The sequence below is a fragment of the Dendrobium catenatum genome, unplaced genomic scaffold (assembly GCF_001605985.2).
Source record: "Dendrobium catenatum unplaced genomic scaffold, ASM160598v2 fragScaff_scaffold_72, whole genome shotgun sequence".
Lineage (NCBI taxonomy): Eukaryota > Viridiplantae > Streptophyta > Magnoliopsida > Asparagales > Orchidaceae > Dendrobium > Dendrobium catenatum.
In genome coordinates this window covers 618,122-634,847 of record NW_021318534.1, presented here as the reverse complement: position 1 = coordinate 634,847, position 16,726 = coordinate 618,122, and the positions used below count along the sequence as shown (strand labels likewise).

The following is a 16,726-nucleotide window of genomic DNA, read 5'->3' as shown; positions in this document are numbered from 1 at the left end:
TGGGACGGACTTCTTATTTTTTAAATTAGTTTTTCAGTACATAAATTTTTAATTCAAAAATTTTTTGTATTAGGAAGTTACTTTAAAAGCAATAAGAAAGTTGTCTTGAAGGAAAGTCTTAGTAAATTTTTTTTTTTTAATTTTTTATAAAATTATTTTAACAAGAAAAAATAAGTTATCTCAAATGAAGCTTAAAGAAGGAGAAATAATTTTGTGCGGACACCGGATGATCCGGAGATCAATCAGAACACTCAAGATCACTTGATAAATTGTTGCATTGAGCATCAGTACTGAGTAAAAAAATGATATGACACATTCTGATTAGTTTGGATGAGGTCTGGACTCCGTTTGGGATAATTTTTTTATTAAGTTTTTGAAGTAAATTTTTTAACATAAGAGATGTGGAGGCTGTTACTGAATAAAATAGAATTGAATAAGGTCATGATTGTATTTATTGTTGAAATGAGCTTTTCTTAGAAGAATAAATGCTATTTTGATTTCTTTGAATGGTGAAAGAGGCTGAGCAATGGAGAGTTTGAGGAGACTACGAAAGGAATCAAACAGAGTTAGGCAGCTCACAACTTCTGTCGGCCAAATTTATAGCTTTCTGCCACTTTTAGTCTGAATTGACTGTGTCATTTTCCTTTTTTTGGTCTAACAAAGCTTTAATTGCATTTAATTTAATTTGTTTTACACTAAATAATAAAAGCTAATAATATATATTTTTTTGGCATGAAATTTCATTTTAGTGATTGTCTAATTAGAAAAGGAGTTATAAAGAATAGTCTTTTTCTTTTCATTTGTGTTATTATAAAGAAATTTTAGTGTATTTTTATTTATATTTAAAATTAATATTTCTCATAACTTCCGTCCACTCCCACTCATCCTTCGGAACAATTATTAGGTCCGGACACCGGATGTAGCACTACATCCGGAGGCCAATAACATGTCGTCACGTGCTCTGACACTTTACCGTGCAGCCCGACGACCCGACCCGGACTAGAACCCGGTATTGCTATGTTCGGGTATTACTAGGTATTGCTCGGTATTGTTAAGTATTGCTTGACAATAACTAGAAATACCGCTCTATCAAGATCAATACCGAGCAATATCTAGCAAAATCGGGGTGTTGCTCGGTATTGCTAGGTATTGGTCTTGAAATAATGGTATTTCTCGTTATTGCCGAGCAATATCAATCAATACCCCGGTCTGCACAAATCAGTCAATACATAGCAATCTCGGGTCCGATCTGGGTCGGGTCGTCGGGCCGCGCGGTAAAGAGTAAGAGCAGTTGCACCATTTTACTAGCGTCCGAATGTAGAGCTACGTCAGGCACCGGACATAATAAAAATTCGATCCTTCGAGGCAACCCAAGGCATCTTAAATTACCAAATAAAAACGATCGAATTATTCCTAACTTCATCTAATAATCATCGAGTTATTCTTAAACCTCTTCACCTATAATTTTTCTTTAAGTACATGTTCTCAAATTTTTGAAAAATGGGGCTACAAATATTTTCTTATGCTAATTATGGGCATAACATGGCTGGATTATTTGCATTTTTTTCAGAAAGGGGAAATATTGTTAATTATTTTAAAAAAATATATATTTAATATCAGGCGCCCATTAACGCGGCGACTTAGATTAAGTGTTCGTTAAACAATTCTAACGGCTAGCTGACTCAGCAAATTCTAGTTAGATGCTAGTCATCCGTCAAACGGGCAACTTTGTCTAGTTTTAAAATTTTTTAAGCATGCTTAAACAGTTAATACATTTTTTAATTATGCTTAGTTTACAAATTTTCCCAATTTTTTATTATAAAAAAATTTATTAGATGATATGATTTAGGCTTCCTTTGTAACAACTTCTTACTGCTTTCTAATGTAGCTTTCTACGACAATAATTTTTTGAAATAAAAATTTTTATAGAAAAAAACTACTTTAAAAAAACTGTAACAAATATGTCCCAAACGAATCTATTTATCCTTAATAACTTAGTGACTTAATGTGCTCATAATTTCATAATATTTGCCTCATTTGATAGGCGCTCATTTTCATTATAAATATGTAATATATGAAGTAGATTTGAATGGATCCATTAGTGTTTGTAATTAATTATAAATGAGGCCCTTCCTTAAGAGGAAGGTCTATACATCATAATAGTGTATTACATGGTGGGGGGTAGAATAATCAATATTGATATGTTTGTTTAGTCGGCAAGATCATAGTCGGCGAGCGACAAAGGTCAGAAAGGTTGTAGTCAGGTAACGATGGTCGAAAGAACCGTGGTCGATGGGCGGAGGTCAGAAGGTTCGTAGTTGGCGGGAAACGATGGTCTGAAAGTCCGTAGTTGGCGATGGTGTTGGGAAGGACCGTAATCGGTAGGCTACATAGATCGAGAGGACCATAGCCGACTGACAACGGAGGTCAGAAGGACTGATGTCGGCAGGAGATGAAGGTCATAAGGATCGTAGTCAGCGGGAGACGGAGGTCAAAATTACCGTTATCTGGTAACGAAGGTCTAAAAGGATTTTAATCAACAATGTTGGTCGGAGAGGACATAATTGGTGAAGATCGATGGCCGAGCGGAAGTCTGGCAATGTCTTTGCGATACTTGGTGGTTGGGCGGAAGTCTGAGGATGGTCGGAAAGAACTTCAGCTGTGGTTGGAAGATGGGCGGAAGTCCGACTATGGTCGGCGAACTGTCAGAAGTCCAACGGTCTTCGAGAAGAACTCTGGTGATGGTCGATGAATGAGGCGAAAATCCGACCATGGTTGGGAAGAACTCTGGTGGAGGTTGGCGGACGGACGAAAGTCCAACAATGGTCAGGAAGAACTCCAACGGTGATTGGCGGATGTGTAGAAGTCTGACGGTGGTCGGCGGACTGGCAGAAGTTCGGCGGCCGTCGATGGACTTGCGGAAGTCCGTTGGTGGTCGGGAAGAAGCAATCTCCCAAATTCTTCCCTTCTCCTCCCTCTCGTAAGAAAAGTGGGGACTATTTATAGTTTTTTGAGGGTGACATGACTTGTAAATATATAGAGGATCAATGTCAAAATTAGAGTGATTTGAATGGACGGCCGATATTGATCCCCTTGATCATGGACCATTTAATTGTCATTTGAATGCCTTAATGATATCGAAATTTAGTGATCTTGTACCCTTTATTTGGGCTCATTTGGGCTCGGACGTGGTTGATTTTGGTGTTGATGGGTTACCCTTTCCGAGATGTTCAGTTTGACTATAAGTTTGCTGAAATTAGAGTTTGGATGATTCTTGATTTAATTTCGAAAGCTTTTCCCTCAATTTTGCTTCAAGATTCGTGCCCGATCAAGATAATTTTTTTATGATATATCAACTCTATGTAATATTCTATACTTGAATATTAAAAGAATATGTGGATGATAATTAATTTAGGTAATAACAACCTTAAAAAATATTATTAGAATTTTAAAATTAAAATTCGGCAATTATAAATTTGTACTTATTTATAAAACATGTGATGGCATTTAGGGGTGCAAATGAGCCAAGCTATTTTGCAAGCCGGTTCAAACTCGACTCATTAGCTTGCTAACGAGTCGAGCTTATTGAGTATCGAGCTCGACCAAAATTTCGAACTTTATTGAGCTCGAGTTCAATACTGAGTCCGTCCGACTCGAGTGCTTGACGAACGGCTCGACGCGAACCGAGTGGGCTACAGCCAAACCGGCGGATAAGCCAAACCAAAAATAGAGAAATAAATTTTAATCCATTTTAGGGTTTTTTTTTTTTTCTGGGTCGCGAGGAGTTTTGGCGTGCCGTTCGTGACCTAGGCTTCTCCCCTCTTCGTCGTCTTCCGTTCTTCATGCGATAGGCGACTCGGCGGGTAGAGAGAGAACAGTTTTCCAGTTGACGGTAGTCGGTAGCTAGCTTGGTGCTCCAGTCGTTTGGCAGTCGGGATTTCTTAATTCTGTTGTATGCTCTTATATCTATTCAAAATTTTTTATTTTGTCTTTCTTTCTTCCGTTCTTCATGTGAGGTGACTCTTTATTCAAAATTTTTTTTAATCTTTCTTCAGATCTATAACATCTGTTTAAGAGAACTGATCTTGAAAGTTCAGATCCGAATTCAAAAGAAGAGGTAGCGATTTTATTCAGTTTTTTTGTTATGTGTTTTTTGTTTATTCAGATCTGTTAATCCTGTTTTAGCTGATTGAAAGTATAAAGCTTGCATTTAATGATCTTTTAGAAGGTATTAATAGTAAGTTCATTAGTGGCTCTATATATGGGAAAGCTCGGAGCTGTGAAAATCTTGCATATTGCAGGTTGTAGTTGTTGGCGCCATGATGTTTGACTGCCGCTTTTATGATGCATAAGGTGCATTAGAATTGTTCTTACTTTTTGAAGTGCTTCTTTTTCCATCTTCTTGATAGAAAATTTATAGATTTCGTGCTATTATATATTTAAAAATACATATATTATCATTAGACTGTTTGTATGTTTGTTAATTGTGATTGAACTATTATAGTAGAGTTTATTGTTTATGAAAAATTTTTATTGTTTTTTATTTATGAAAGGATGGGAGCAAGTCTTATTCAGTGTCTACTGCTCCGAGCCTTTTACATATGAGAATATTCATAATTGATCTATCCATCATCCAATATTTTTTTTCATAATTTTGGATTTAATAGTCATTGAGGATGGTGGCTTTTATTATATTTAAATGAAATGCTTTGTGTGTATGCTCATCAACTTTTCAATATTTTTATTATTGATGTCAAATATGATATTCGATCACCTCATATTCCTAGAAATTCAATGTAGATTTGCAAATGAGTAGATGTTTTATTATGTTTTATAGGAATTAAAGTAATCGGTATATTTAGTAAAGGTGTGAATGCAATTATTTTTGGTGTCATTTGTTGCCAATCATGGTTTATCTATAGGATGTATACCTGATATCATAGTATATCAAAAGTTTGATGTTCATTCATTAGCTACTTGCCTACTTTAAAAGTAGGTTAATTATTAATAAATCTTTTTTTTTTTCAATTGATGCTAAAAATAATTATTTTTGAATTATATTGATCCATTATTTGAATTATATCACATGTTTTGGATTTGTGTCTACCTACTATAGATGCTTTACATTTTTTGTAATTGTTCCTACAACCACTTCTTCCTATGGATGTTGCATGTGTATAACTGTATGTTAAATTATGTTAAAAAAACTCAATAAATTCATTATTTGAGTTTCAGATAGACACAACTCTCCATCATACTGTAAAAATTAAGTACATTTGTATTATCTAGATTTTTTTTTCAATCTTTTTTTTGGGTGATCTTTGTTGATTTTAATATGATGAAAATAATTTTGGATTAAATGTTGATATTGAGCCATTTAGTTCTCTCTTCAATCCTTTGGAAGCAAGCAAAGCCAATGGATTTAAACAATGAATCAGTAATAAGACTTTTTACATGTTAATTTGGAAGGTAACGAGTTCTTTATGATACAAGATTGTGAGTCATGATGGGAAATTGACAATTGCCTTCTTCTACAACTTTGTCTAAAGTCTATTTCACATGCTTCTAAGAAGTTTTTTGAAAGAGTCACTAAAGAAGTTTCTTTGTCTTCTTTCGATTTCACATGCTTGTAGTGAAGAAGAGATTTATTGAATTATTTATGGTCTAATCCTTCAACAATTTCTCTTCTACTTGTAGTTATACATGAATTTGTATTAATTATTATTTGTATTTATTTTTTTGTAATTTTTTTTGTATTTAATTTTCCCACTTAAATATGCCAATATATATTTTATTTTTGATTTCATCTGCTTTATATTTTTTACTCGGTCTTTTCCTTCTTAAGCTTCTAATTTATTGAAGTCAAGACATAAGACCATTATTTAATATTGCTATGATTCTCTAATGAATAAATTTACTTTGAAAATTGATCATTTTTAATTATTTTATATTCTACATTGCTATATTATGATCTGTTTATCTCCATTTAGAAATGCAATTTATATACTTGATTATTTTATTTTTTATTTTTATTTTGTGTCAGTATTATATTTTATATTAATATTGCAAATTTAATTTTATGTAAGTTGTTTTCTCAATAATGTCTTTCCTAATGAAAAACATTTTCTCCTATACAACCAAACATTAATGATTATAACTACTTTTAGTGATAATCTTAATAATTCTTTTCATCTTAACAATGATGCTACAATGAAAATATTTATAATATGAATTTTTATTTATAAATTTTTATTCAAATGCATGCACGTGAACTAGTTTATATAATATGAAGAAATTGGTTATGGGTTAAAATTCACAGTTTTATAACCTTGATCTTCTTAAAATTTTTGTTCGTTGAAAAAAAAAGTGGGATTTGGCCAATGATGATGAAATGATGAATTGTTTTCAGGAAAATTATTATACTTGACACAGTTTTTTTCCCCATTTAACCAGTTTAACTGTCTATTAGATTAATTTGGGTGGTTTTATTGCTTTCTGCTGTTTTGCTTTTTGGTTATACTGTCCAGGTTTGCCAGCTAAACTTGTTTTCTTTTAATTGATAATTGTTTTACTTGTTTCTATTTTTTGGGAGTTACATGCATGGATTGAAGAAAATCACTAATTATCTAATTACTATGTGCAGATTTTAATTAGCTGTACTTGTTGATCATTTACATCATACAAGATGGTGAAGTTCACAGCTGACGAGCTTCGAAGAATCATGGATCTTAAACATAATATTAGAAACATGTCTGTTATCGCTCATGTTGATCATGGTATGTCTCCTATCCTATGTTTTTTCTGCTGACAGCAAATATGCCATTTGGTCTTATTCAATAAAAAAAATTTATTAAGTCGCAATGTTCCTTCTGAATCCTGGTTACTCTTTTCAAGTCTAATTACTATTTGGCTGCTTGGCCTGTTGCTTTTAATTGCCTCTATGTTTGTTTAGTTGATTTGATAACCTTCATTATATGAGGATTGTCATTATATTTCTGTAATGTCTCTAATTGCATGCAAAATAATTATTGGAATTTATATGTTTTTTTTTTTGGGTAGTTTTCAATAATTCCTTGAAGTTTAGTTGAATGAATTTTTTTTACTAGCTTTAACACCTTGCCCCATGTTTGTATATGGATTTGGGCTCGAACTTTGTTATATGGATTCAGAGGTTCTTATTTAATTCTTCTTTGGACGTTATTGTCTATAGACGCTTGCTCTAATTTTTTGTATTCGAGTTGGTTTAATATTTTATGGGCCGTGCAGGAAAATCAACTCTAACTGATTCTCTTGTGGCGGCTGCCGGCATCATTGCACAAGAAGTTGCTGGAGAAGTTCGAATGACTGATACCCGCCAAGATGAGGCAGAGAGAGGCATCACTATCAAGTCCACTGGCATCTCCCTTTACTATGAGATGGCAGATGAAGCTCTGAAGAACTTCAAGGGTGAGAGGGTAGGAAATGAATATTTAATCAATCTCATTGACTCTCCTGGGCACGTAGATTTCTCATCAGAGGTTACAGCTGCATTGCGAATCACTGATGGTGCCCTTGTTGTTGTTGATTGTGTGGAGGGAGTGTGTGTCCAGACTGAAACTGTCCTGCGACAAGCCCTTGGAGAAAGAATCAGGCCTGTCTTGACTGTTAATAAGATGGATAGATGTTTTCTTGAGCTTCAGGTAGAAGGAGAGGAAGCTTATCAGACTTTTCAGCGGGTCATTGAAAATGCAAATGTCATAATGGCCACATATGAAGATCCTCTCCTTGGTGATGTCCAAGTCTACCCTGAGAAGGGCACCGTTGCATTCTCTGCTGGGTTGCATGGTTGGGCTTTTACACTAACAAATTTTGCCAAAATGTATGCTTCAAAGTTTGGAGTCGATGAAAGCAAGATGATGGAGAGGCTTTGGGGGGAGAATTTCTTCGATCCTGCTACAAAGAAGTGGACAAGCAAAAATACTGGCTCTCCTAGTTGCAAGCGCGGTTTCGTGCAGTTTTGTTATGAACCGATCAAACAGATTATTAAAACTTGTATGAACGATCAGAAGGACAAACTGTGGCCAATGTTGTCCAAGCTTGGTGTCACAATGAAAACTGAGGAGAAGGACCTTGTTGGAAAGGCACTGATGAAGCGTGTGATGCAGACTTGGTTGCCTGCCAGCAATGCACTTCTTGAGATGATGATCTTTCATCTCCCATCTCCATCCAAGGCCCAGAAGTATCGTGTTGAGAATCTTTACGAGGGCCCGCTTGACGATCAATATGCTAATGCTATCAGAAACTGTGATCCAGAGGGTCCTTTGATGCTTTATGTTTCAAAGATGATTCCTGCATCAGATAAGGGCAGGTTTTTTGCATTCGGCCGTGTTTTCTCAGGCAAGGTTTCTACTGGTTTGAAGGTGAGAATTATGGGACCAAACTATGTACCAGGGCAGAAGAAGGATCTTTATGTAAAGAGCGTCCAGAGAACTGTTATCTGGATGGGTAAGAGGCAGGAATCTGTGGAGGATGTGCCGTGTGGTAACACTGTTGCCATGGTTGGACTTGATCAGTTTATTACCAAGAATGCCACTCTTACTAATGAGAAGGAGGTGGATGCTCATCCTATCCGAGCCATGAAGTTCTCAGTCTCTCCAGTTGTTCGTGTTGCTGTGAGCTGCAAGGTAGCGTCGGACCTCCCCAAGCTCGTGGAAGGATTAAAACGTCTGGCCAAATCTGATCCTATGGTTGTTTGTACCATTGAGGAATCTGGGGAGCATATTGTTGCTGGAGCTGGTGAGCTCCACCTGGAGATCTGCCTGAAAGATTTGCAGGAGGATTTCATGGGAGGAGCAGAGATTGTGGTGTCTGATCCCGTGGTCTCCTTCCGTGAGACTGTTCTTGAGAAATCTTCCAGGACTGTGATGAGCAAGTCTCCAAACAAGCATAACCGCCTTTACATGGAGGCCCGTCCTTTGGAAGATGGACTTGCTGAGGCCATCGATGATGGCCGTATTGGGCCACGTGATGATCCCAAGGTTCGTGCCAAGATTCTATCGGAGGAGTTTGGGTGGGACAAAGATTTGGCCAAGAAGATTTGGTGTTTTGGCCCCGAGACCACCGGGCCAAATATGGTGGTTGACATGTGTAAGGGAGTGCAATATTTAAATGAAATCAAGGACTCCGTTGTTGCTGGATTCCAGTGGGCATCCAAGGAAGGCGCCCTTGCTGAGGAGAACATGCGTGGGATATGCTTCGAAGTATGCGATGTCGTCCTACACGCTGATGCCATTCACAGAGGCGGCGGACAAGTCATCCCTACCGCAAGGAGAGTCATATACGCATCTCAGTTGACAGCGAAACCCAGACTTTTGGAGCCTGTATACCTTGTGGAGATACAGGCTCCCGAGCAGGCACTGGGAGGTATCTATGGTGTTCTCAACCAGAAAAGAGGCCACGTGTTTGAAGAAATGCAGAGGCCCGGCACTCCTCTTTACAACATCAAAGCCTATTTACCTGTCGTCGAATCATTCGGTTTCTCGACTGCTTTGAGGGCGGCCACGTCCGGCCAGGCCTTCCCCCAGTGCGTTTTCGATCATTGGGATGCCATGTCTTCTGATCCACTGGAACCTAATTCTCAAGCTGGCCAACTCGTTGCAGACATTCGCAAGAGGAAGGGTCTCAAAGAGCAGATGACCCCTCTATCTGAATTTGAAGACAAACTTTAAATTATTTTAGAACTCAATATCTGGTTGTCGGCATTCCATTTCCTCAGTTTAAAAGTGTTTTATTTCTGATTTTATATGCAGGAAGAGGGGAGTTTCTGCAGTCAGAGGATGTTTTATTCTGTCAGTTATGTTGTGAACTATGTGTTTGTTGTTGCGCCATTATCTTTGTAGTCGAACTTACATACTTGTTTTTTGTTAAGTTAATTTTGAGCCTTTGATGTTATTTTTGTTGATGGTTATTATGGATGTCTTATATTCTATTTATTTTTGGTTTTAATTGTAGTTAACTAAGCAAAATGGCTAAGCACATCTCAGTAGATAAGATTGGATCTAAATTAATATTTTTGCTTTGAATTGTAGTTAACTAAGCAAAAAAGGCTAATCCTATTGCATGCAGCATGTTTGTTTCCACAGCCAAGAGATTGCGAGTACTCAGAAGCTCTGAAGTATCATCAGCGTCATCATCTGTAAGTCTACTTCCACTGTTCTTTTGTTATTTCTTTTAACGGCATAGTCATTGTCCCTGAACTTCTCAAGCCTTAAATTAATCACTACTTTTAATATGTTGATAATTCCTTGGTTATCTCTCTTTCCAGTTTAATGAATTTTTTAAAAAGATATTGATCTGAAAGAGATGTGGCTTCTTATTATCTGTAACTTAATTAGGCTTTCATTGTCTTGTTCAGCCATGATTGATCACAAGGCATTTTGTTTTGTTGCCAGTCAAGAATTTTATTAACTATTCTCAGTTTTGAAATTTTGATTTTATTGATTATTGAATAGGTGTCGGATGGGTGTGAAAATTTTATGAAGAGGAAACACCATCGAGTCTAGTTTAATTAGATATTTTTTTAGTTGCAAGATGATAGGTACCACTTGAATATTTTTTTACCATGCTGGACCGGCATAACACAAGATTAGTATTATAAGGATTATTTCTTTCATAATTGAAGATGTATAATTAATATCATTATGAATTATATAATATATGTCATGTTGTGACAATAGAATATATATACGTACAATTTTATTTTTAGTTTTTTCACCCTTCAATAAATGTCAATGTCAGATTTCATTCATGATGCACAAAATTTGGCTTTCTAATGACTCAGTTAGGACAGTGGATGCATTGGATGAGATCAATGTTAAGATATATAAAGGTGGATCTAAAAATACTTGATTAGAATTGATCATTTCGTATCAAATTTAAATGAGAATTTAATTCATAATACGACACAATGAAGAAAAATGATTCATATAACAGGCCTCAAGCAGAAAGAATTCAGTATTTTCATTTTATCCATTGACATTTTTGGAGCTGTGGAGATTGTGAACCATTGTTGTTTTGTGTTGCAGTTTAATGAATCCCACCATTGGCTGCCAGAAGAAGTTGGAGATTGATGGAGATAAAAAAACTGTATGTTTTTTCCTTATAAATAAATTTATTCTCTGTAGGTCGTGGGTTTTGTGTTTTAGATGATGCTTCGTGTGATTAATTTATCGTGGCCTTTTGTGTTTTTTTTGCTTTCGTTTTTCTTGAACTATTTTTTGAAGCTAGAACTCTCACGTCCTTTTCTCAGTAGATTTTTTCCTCTGCTGAGAAACACAATTTCTCAGTGGGATAAAGGCTTGATGTTGTTGTTGAGAAACACAATTTCTGCAATTCATTTGAGGGCTCAATAGGGCATTTCATTTCCTTTTTTACTAGGAACAATGTATAGTTGATTATTATAACAGCTAAATCAACAAACAATGTATAGTTGCATCAATACTGGGAGGCGCAAAATTCTAATTCTGTTAAAAAATCTCAAAGAAAAGCAGCAAATTCAACAAATATCTTATTTTATCATAATATCAAGTTATCTTCCCATTGATCTTATCTTTGTTCAATTGCAAGCATAATCATATTATTAAGATACCTCATTATTTTCTTTGTAACTTTTTTTTTTTGTTTATAAATTTATCATAATTTATTGTTTTTACTTATTCAAAAAATATTTTGATTTTTCGTGCTGGTTGATTATTATATAGATTTTTATTATGTTATTTGTTGATTTGATTATTGCTCATTAATGTTAATTTAATAAATTCTTTGAGAAATTTATTCTGAATCACATATACAAGCTTACTAAATTTTTAAAGATTTGATGATTCTCAGAACAAAAGATAAAATTATATTTTCATCATTTAACGTTTGCGTTTGATATCATTTGTGTGATAGTTTAGTTTTAATGCTTGTCATTTTAATTCATGCATGTTGTGCTATGTAAGATTTTAATTTCTTAGAAAAACTTACGCAGTTCTTAAATCAAAATTTAATTTCAATTGCTTTATTGCAGGTAATAATCCTAAAATCTATTTGCATAATTTTTATGATTATTTTACTTAATATAAGATCACATGGGTTGAAACTTTTATCATGTAATATTTTAGCTTTTAGAGATTTACAATTCTTGATGTTGTGTTAGACAAATGAAATCAATGTTTTTTGTCATCTAATGATGCATTTATTTATAATATAATTGGATGGTCTTATAACACCTAATTTTTAATTGGATGTCTTACAACATATACCACATTCTAACTTCGGAGCTTCTTTGTTATTTTGTCAAACTATTATTAAATTGTTGTGCCACAAAATTTTCGGCAGTTTACATATATTTTTCTTAAGTATGCAAAATTTCCGACAGTTTTTCAGCGGTCATGAGATATATGAGTCGCGGGCGTCGTTCGGCTGCCGGAGTGAGGGTGTTGGGCATGAGGCGCGGGCGTCGTTCGGCGGCCAGAGATCAGTTGATGAGAACACGAGGGTGAAGGCGCGGGCAGAAAGAATGAAAGAAATGAGGAAAAGCGAAGAAATGATGAAGAAGGGAGGGGGAGGCCAATTTAGGACCATTTTCGGCAATCTCATTCCGAAAAATTTCACTTAAAGACAGTGGCTAAATCGCCGGTAAAAGTCGCCACCTAAAGAACAGACTGTCGATTTCCTGTAGTGAGCAATACTATCTCTCTATATCTCATGTTTGATTGCTTAATCTTATATTCTTGTAGCATACATTAAGCTTAGGCCTTTCGCAACTCCTTTACTTTCAAGACATGCAATCATTCCTCAACGATAGAGATGTCTAACTGTGGTGATAATAAACATCAATACCGATCAACGGTTATTGTTCGGCGGTGGTTGATCGAGCTATAAAATTCTCTAAGGTTAAGAATTCTCTCCCCTAAAAGTTCTTTATTGAATGTGCAAAAATATTGAGTCTTTATAAAATTTATAGAGGATTATTTTGAATTTTATAAGAAAGTTTTTTAAATTAAGGATAATTAAAGAACATATCAAGCGTTTAAGTATGCTCTAAAAAATTTAAAATTAGACTAAGTTGGCCGTTTAATGGGAGATTTACAACAGAGTGACTTAGTCAAATGTTTGACGTGTCCTGTTGACATGACAAGGCATAAGTCTTATGTTACCCCCTTCAGCTTCTCTCCCTCACTCGACTTAGAGCAGCTTAAGTTAAGAATTTTCAGAGCACTTAAGTATATTGCATCTAAGTTTTTTGTGAACTAGGGCTCTATAATATTATATTACAAAATAAAACAGATATAATTATTCATAACTTCATCTAATAATCATCGAGTTATTCTTAAACCTATTCTCATGTAATTAGCGCCTCTTCGGATCCCACTCACAGACTAAACTCTTCCTCTTCACGTTAATTGATTTCGTGCCTCTTCCAATTCTGCTCCGCTACCGTCCATTTCAAAGAAACGCTAAAAGGAGCGTCTTCGCATTCTTCTCCTGTCGGATTGGAAGTCACGGTGGAAGCCCTGGCTTTGGTGTGAAGAGTTGTGAACGAATCTCTAAAGAAGCTGGGCTTCTTCGCTTGTTCAGTTTTAATGGTTCACCTCTACCTTACCTCCTTTCTCGATCTTTCTGCTTCTCTCTTCGTTTTCTTGGTCTTCCTCCCTTTGCCAAGCTAGGAGGCTGAAAGATAGAGAGATAGGAATCCTCAATCCGCTCCCAATTAGCTTGATTTCTGCTTGTTTCCTGATCACGTCTGCAATGGGGGATTTCTTTATAAAAAACATAACTATAGATAGCTCTTAGTTTGCAGTTCAAATTAAAAGCAGTCTTTAAAAGCAACTATAGTGTTCTGCCATTTTTTTGAAGAGCTGTTGGTTTATCATTTTTATGCAGATCCAGAATTTATTAAGATTATTATGATGAAATCACTGGAAGCAAGCAAGGAAAGGATTTCTGTTCTGTCGAACTTATGTTCTCTTTGGTTCTCTTCGCTTGATCAACGACTAGGGCTAGATTGGTAGAATTTTCCTGATCTTTCTTTGCAGCAAAACCTTAATCATCTTATCCGATTACATATATTTTTAATCTTTTATTGCATATATGTATCACCTAAACTGAATAACAATAAGAAATCACTTATTATTTTTTTTTAATTTCAATTTCTAGTTGCAATGAGGGCTTTCTCCGATGTAAATTCTTCAACACACAGCTCTTTTGATTCTCTCAATCTTCGTGAAATGGGGGCTTTCTCCAACATGGATTCTTCAACAAAGAACTATATTGATTCTCTCTGTCTTGATGATCCGCAATCATTTTTGGCTATTTGACATTGCTTAGAGTGTTTGTGATATACTGGTAATGAATGGTATGCTAAGCTTTATGAGTCGATTATTTAGAGTTTGACATTCCATACTGCTTTGCTGGCTTATTTACCTTAGTAGAGATATTCATAAACAACAACAACATCAAGCCTTTCAATTTAGTCATGACAACTTATACAACTAATTTTGCGATGATAAGCCTACAATCGTCTCCTCCATTAGCCCTCTTCAACTTCTACAATGCTTTCGCCACTCAATCAAGGAAAGTGTCGAACCCTTCAGAAACGGTTCGAATCTCCCTAACATGACCGTTGAAGCTTTTATCTCTTTCCATCCTTCAGAAACGGTATGCATCGGAGACGATACGCATATCTATTAGGTAACTATCGAAGCTTTTATCCCTCATCATCCTATATAATGTCTTAAGCTTTCCTCACCTGTTCTTCGTTCGTGGTTTGCATTTAGTTTTGGGATCTCTACTTTTTCGGCTTCAAAGAATTTATATACACTTTACTATATATATATATATGGATATCTACTCTTTTGGCTTCAAAGTTAGGTAATGAATTTTTTGTCAACTTTTAATTTGAAATTTATTTATTTGTGAAAAATGAAATTTATTTTTGATGTATGCCAAATGCTTGCCCCCTTTTAGATGGATTTCAATACTTATTTAGCCATAATTTAAGTACATCATCCTAGCATAATAAATTCTATTCTCTTTATCAATACTTATTTAGATTAAATTTATCAATAATAATGCAATCATTCTCCTACACTGTTCGTCATTGCAAAATACTTGCATAGGTGATGTGTTTTCTTCATGAGGACTCTCTGAATTTTTAATACTAAATTCATATATATATAGAATTTTGACAATTTAAGCTTCTAAGTCCTAACCAACATATTAGGTGAGATACATACAACTAATATTTAAAATAAAGCAATGCTTTTCAATTCTGAAATTTAAGTTATTTTTAAAATATCAATTTGGCATTTCATATAAAAAGGTATGATATATTAAAAAAACTATGGCCAAATCTTTCAATTTTTTTGGAAATATTATATATATTTGATGTTGGAAACATGCTTGATTTGTTGGATATTTAGAATGTCGACCTCATGTAGTGGTATAAAAGTTTGATGTTGTGTTGGATATTTAGGCTTTGGTTTTAGTAAAAAAATGTTTGAATTAGAAATGTTTGCATTATAAAAGCAATAAAAAAATTTCCCAAACGAAGCCTTGGAGTCTTTGTCTTTCAATATTCGACAGACTACATTTCCAATTTGTTGTGTTAAAGCTTTTACGCTTGTTGTTTTCTAAGTTGCAAACCTACTTGCCTTCCAAATGGTCACCTATCATGTAATGAATTTTAATCAAGAAATGCTATGAGTTATGAAAAGGTTTCATTGGCATCCCCATAATTATGATGTCGCATTTAGAGATGGAATATTCTCCAAGCAATTTGCTCATCTTTCACAAGAATTACAATGATGAATAGAAATGACTAAAATATTCTTTATAAATCTACTAATCGCTTCGTCAAGATATTTCTGCTTGGATTTTGTTTTATGTTAGATAGTGAAAAAGTATGTTGATGTAGAAATAATAAATGGTTGGTCTTTATTAATAAATTGAATTTGCGCTGAAAATTAATTATTTATCTCTGAATAAATATACAAAGCTGTAGCTGATGCAAAATGTTTTATGAAAAAAAAAAAAAAAGAGATTTTAGAACTTCATCACCAAAGTTAAATCTAAGTAAGGGTATAGGATTTTAATAAGAGTTTTTTTCTTAATTTTTAATTACTACATTATTATTAATCTCTCTTAAAATTAACAACTTTATTTGCAACCTTTCATATGCCAAATCATAACATTCTGACATCCAATCGAAGGAATGAGAAACGGCGAGGAGATGTCTCTTCAAGTTTTGGTATAAATTACCACTTCAAATATTTGGCAAACGCCAATTAAAGACTTAATTATTAACTTAAAAATCTTCCTTTCAAGTCCCCCATTTATTTTATCTTGAAATAAACAACTCAACCTTCATCTAATTAAGGAGCTCCCCTTACTATTCTCTCAACCCGTATATATATTTCACTTTCACTCTTTCAAAGAACATATCACAAAAGAAAACAAATGGAGAAAAAATATCGAGAAGGAAGAGTTTTTTTTTTTTTTCTAATGAGATTTCTAATCTTTTTAAAGTTTTATTAAAATGTGAATTTTGCTTATTAATATAGAGATAATATATACAAATATATGATTTTTTTTTTTGGATCCACATCAATGAGAATTTTTTTTTTGGAAAAAAAATTTGACTAAGAAATAATATAGAAATAATACAAGTATATGATTAAAATGACAACTTAGGCTTCGTTTGGGA

At 34.4% G+C, this 16,726-nt stretch overlaps 1 protein-coding gene and 1 long non-coding RNA gene across 3 annotated transcripts; both read left to right on the top strand.

Annotated features, from left to right (window-relative positions):
* The first annotated feature begins 3,748 nt into the window (after positions 1-3,748).
* On the top strand, positions 3,749-9,935 carry LOC110104517 (elongation factor 2). 2 transcript variants are annotated; one of them, XM_028695864.1, is made up of 5 exons: positions 3,749-3,952; positions 4,056-4,117; positions 4,302-4,353; positions 6,644-6,776; positions 7,267-9,935. In XM_028695864.1, the coding sequence occupies exons 4-5, from the start codon at positions 6,686-6,688 to the stop codon at positions 9,705-9,707; spliced, it is 2,532 nt and encodes an 843-aa protein (XP_028551697.1). In that variant the 5' UTR covers positions 3,749-3,952; positions 4,056-4,117; positions 4,302-4,353; positions 6,644-6,685; the 3' UTR covers positions 9,708-9,935. The 2 variants fall into 2 exon arrangements, with proteins under 2 accessions (XP_028551697.1, XP_020689324.2); XM_020833665.2 differs by lacking the exon at positions 4,302-4,353.
* Positions 9,936-10,625: 690 nt separating this feature from the next.
* LOC114579898 lies at positions 10,626-14,160 on the top strand. The gene is made up of 3 exons (XR_003701139.1): positions 10,626-11,124; positions 12,398-12,914; positions 13,906-14,160. It is a non-coding gene; the product is annotated as an uncharacterized LOC114579898 (long non-coding RNA).
* The last annotated feature ends 2,566 nt before the right edge of the window (positions 14,161-16,726 follow it).

Excerpts from the sequence above, each read along its gene's own strand:
- LOC110104517 (XM_020833665.2), top strand. The coding sequence starts at position 6,686 with ATGGTGAAGTTCACAGCTGACGAGCTTCGAAGAATCATGGATCTTAAA. Across the intron at positions 6,777-7,266 it reads TATCGCTCATGTTGATCATG|GAAAATCAACTCTAACTGAT; the intron begins GTATGTCTCCTA and ends TGGGCCGTGCAG.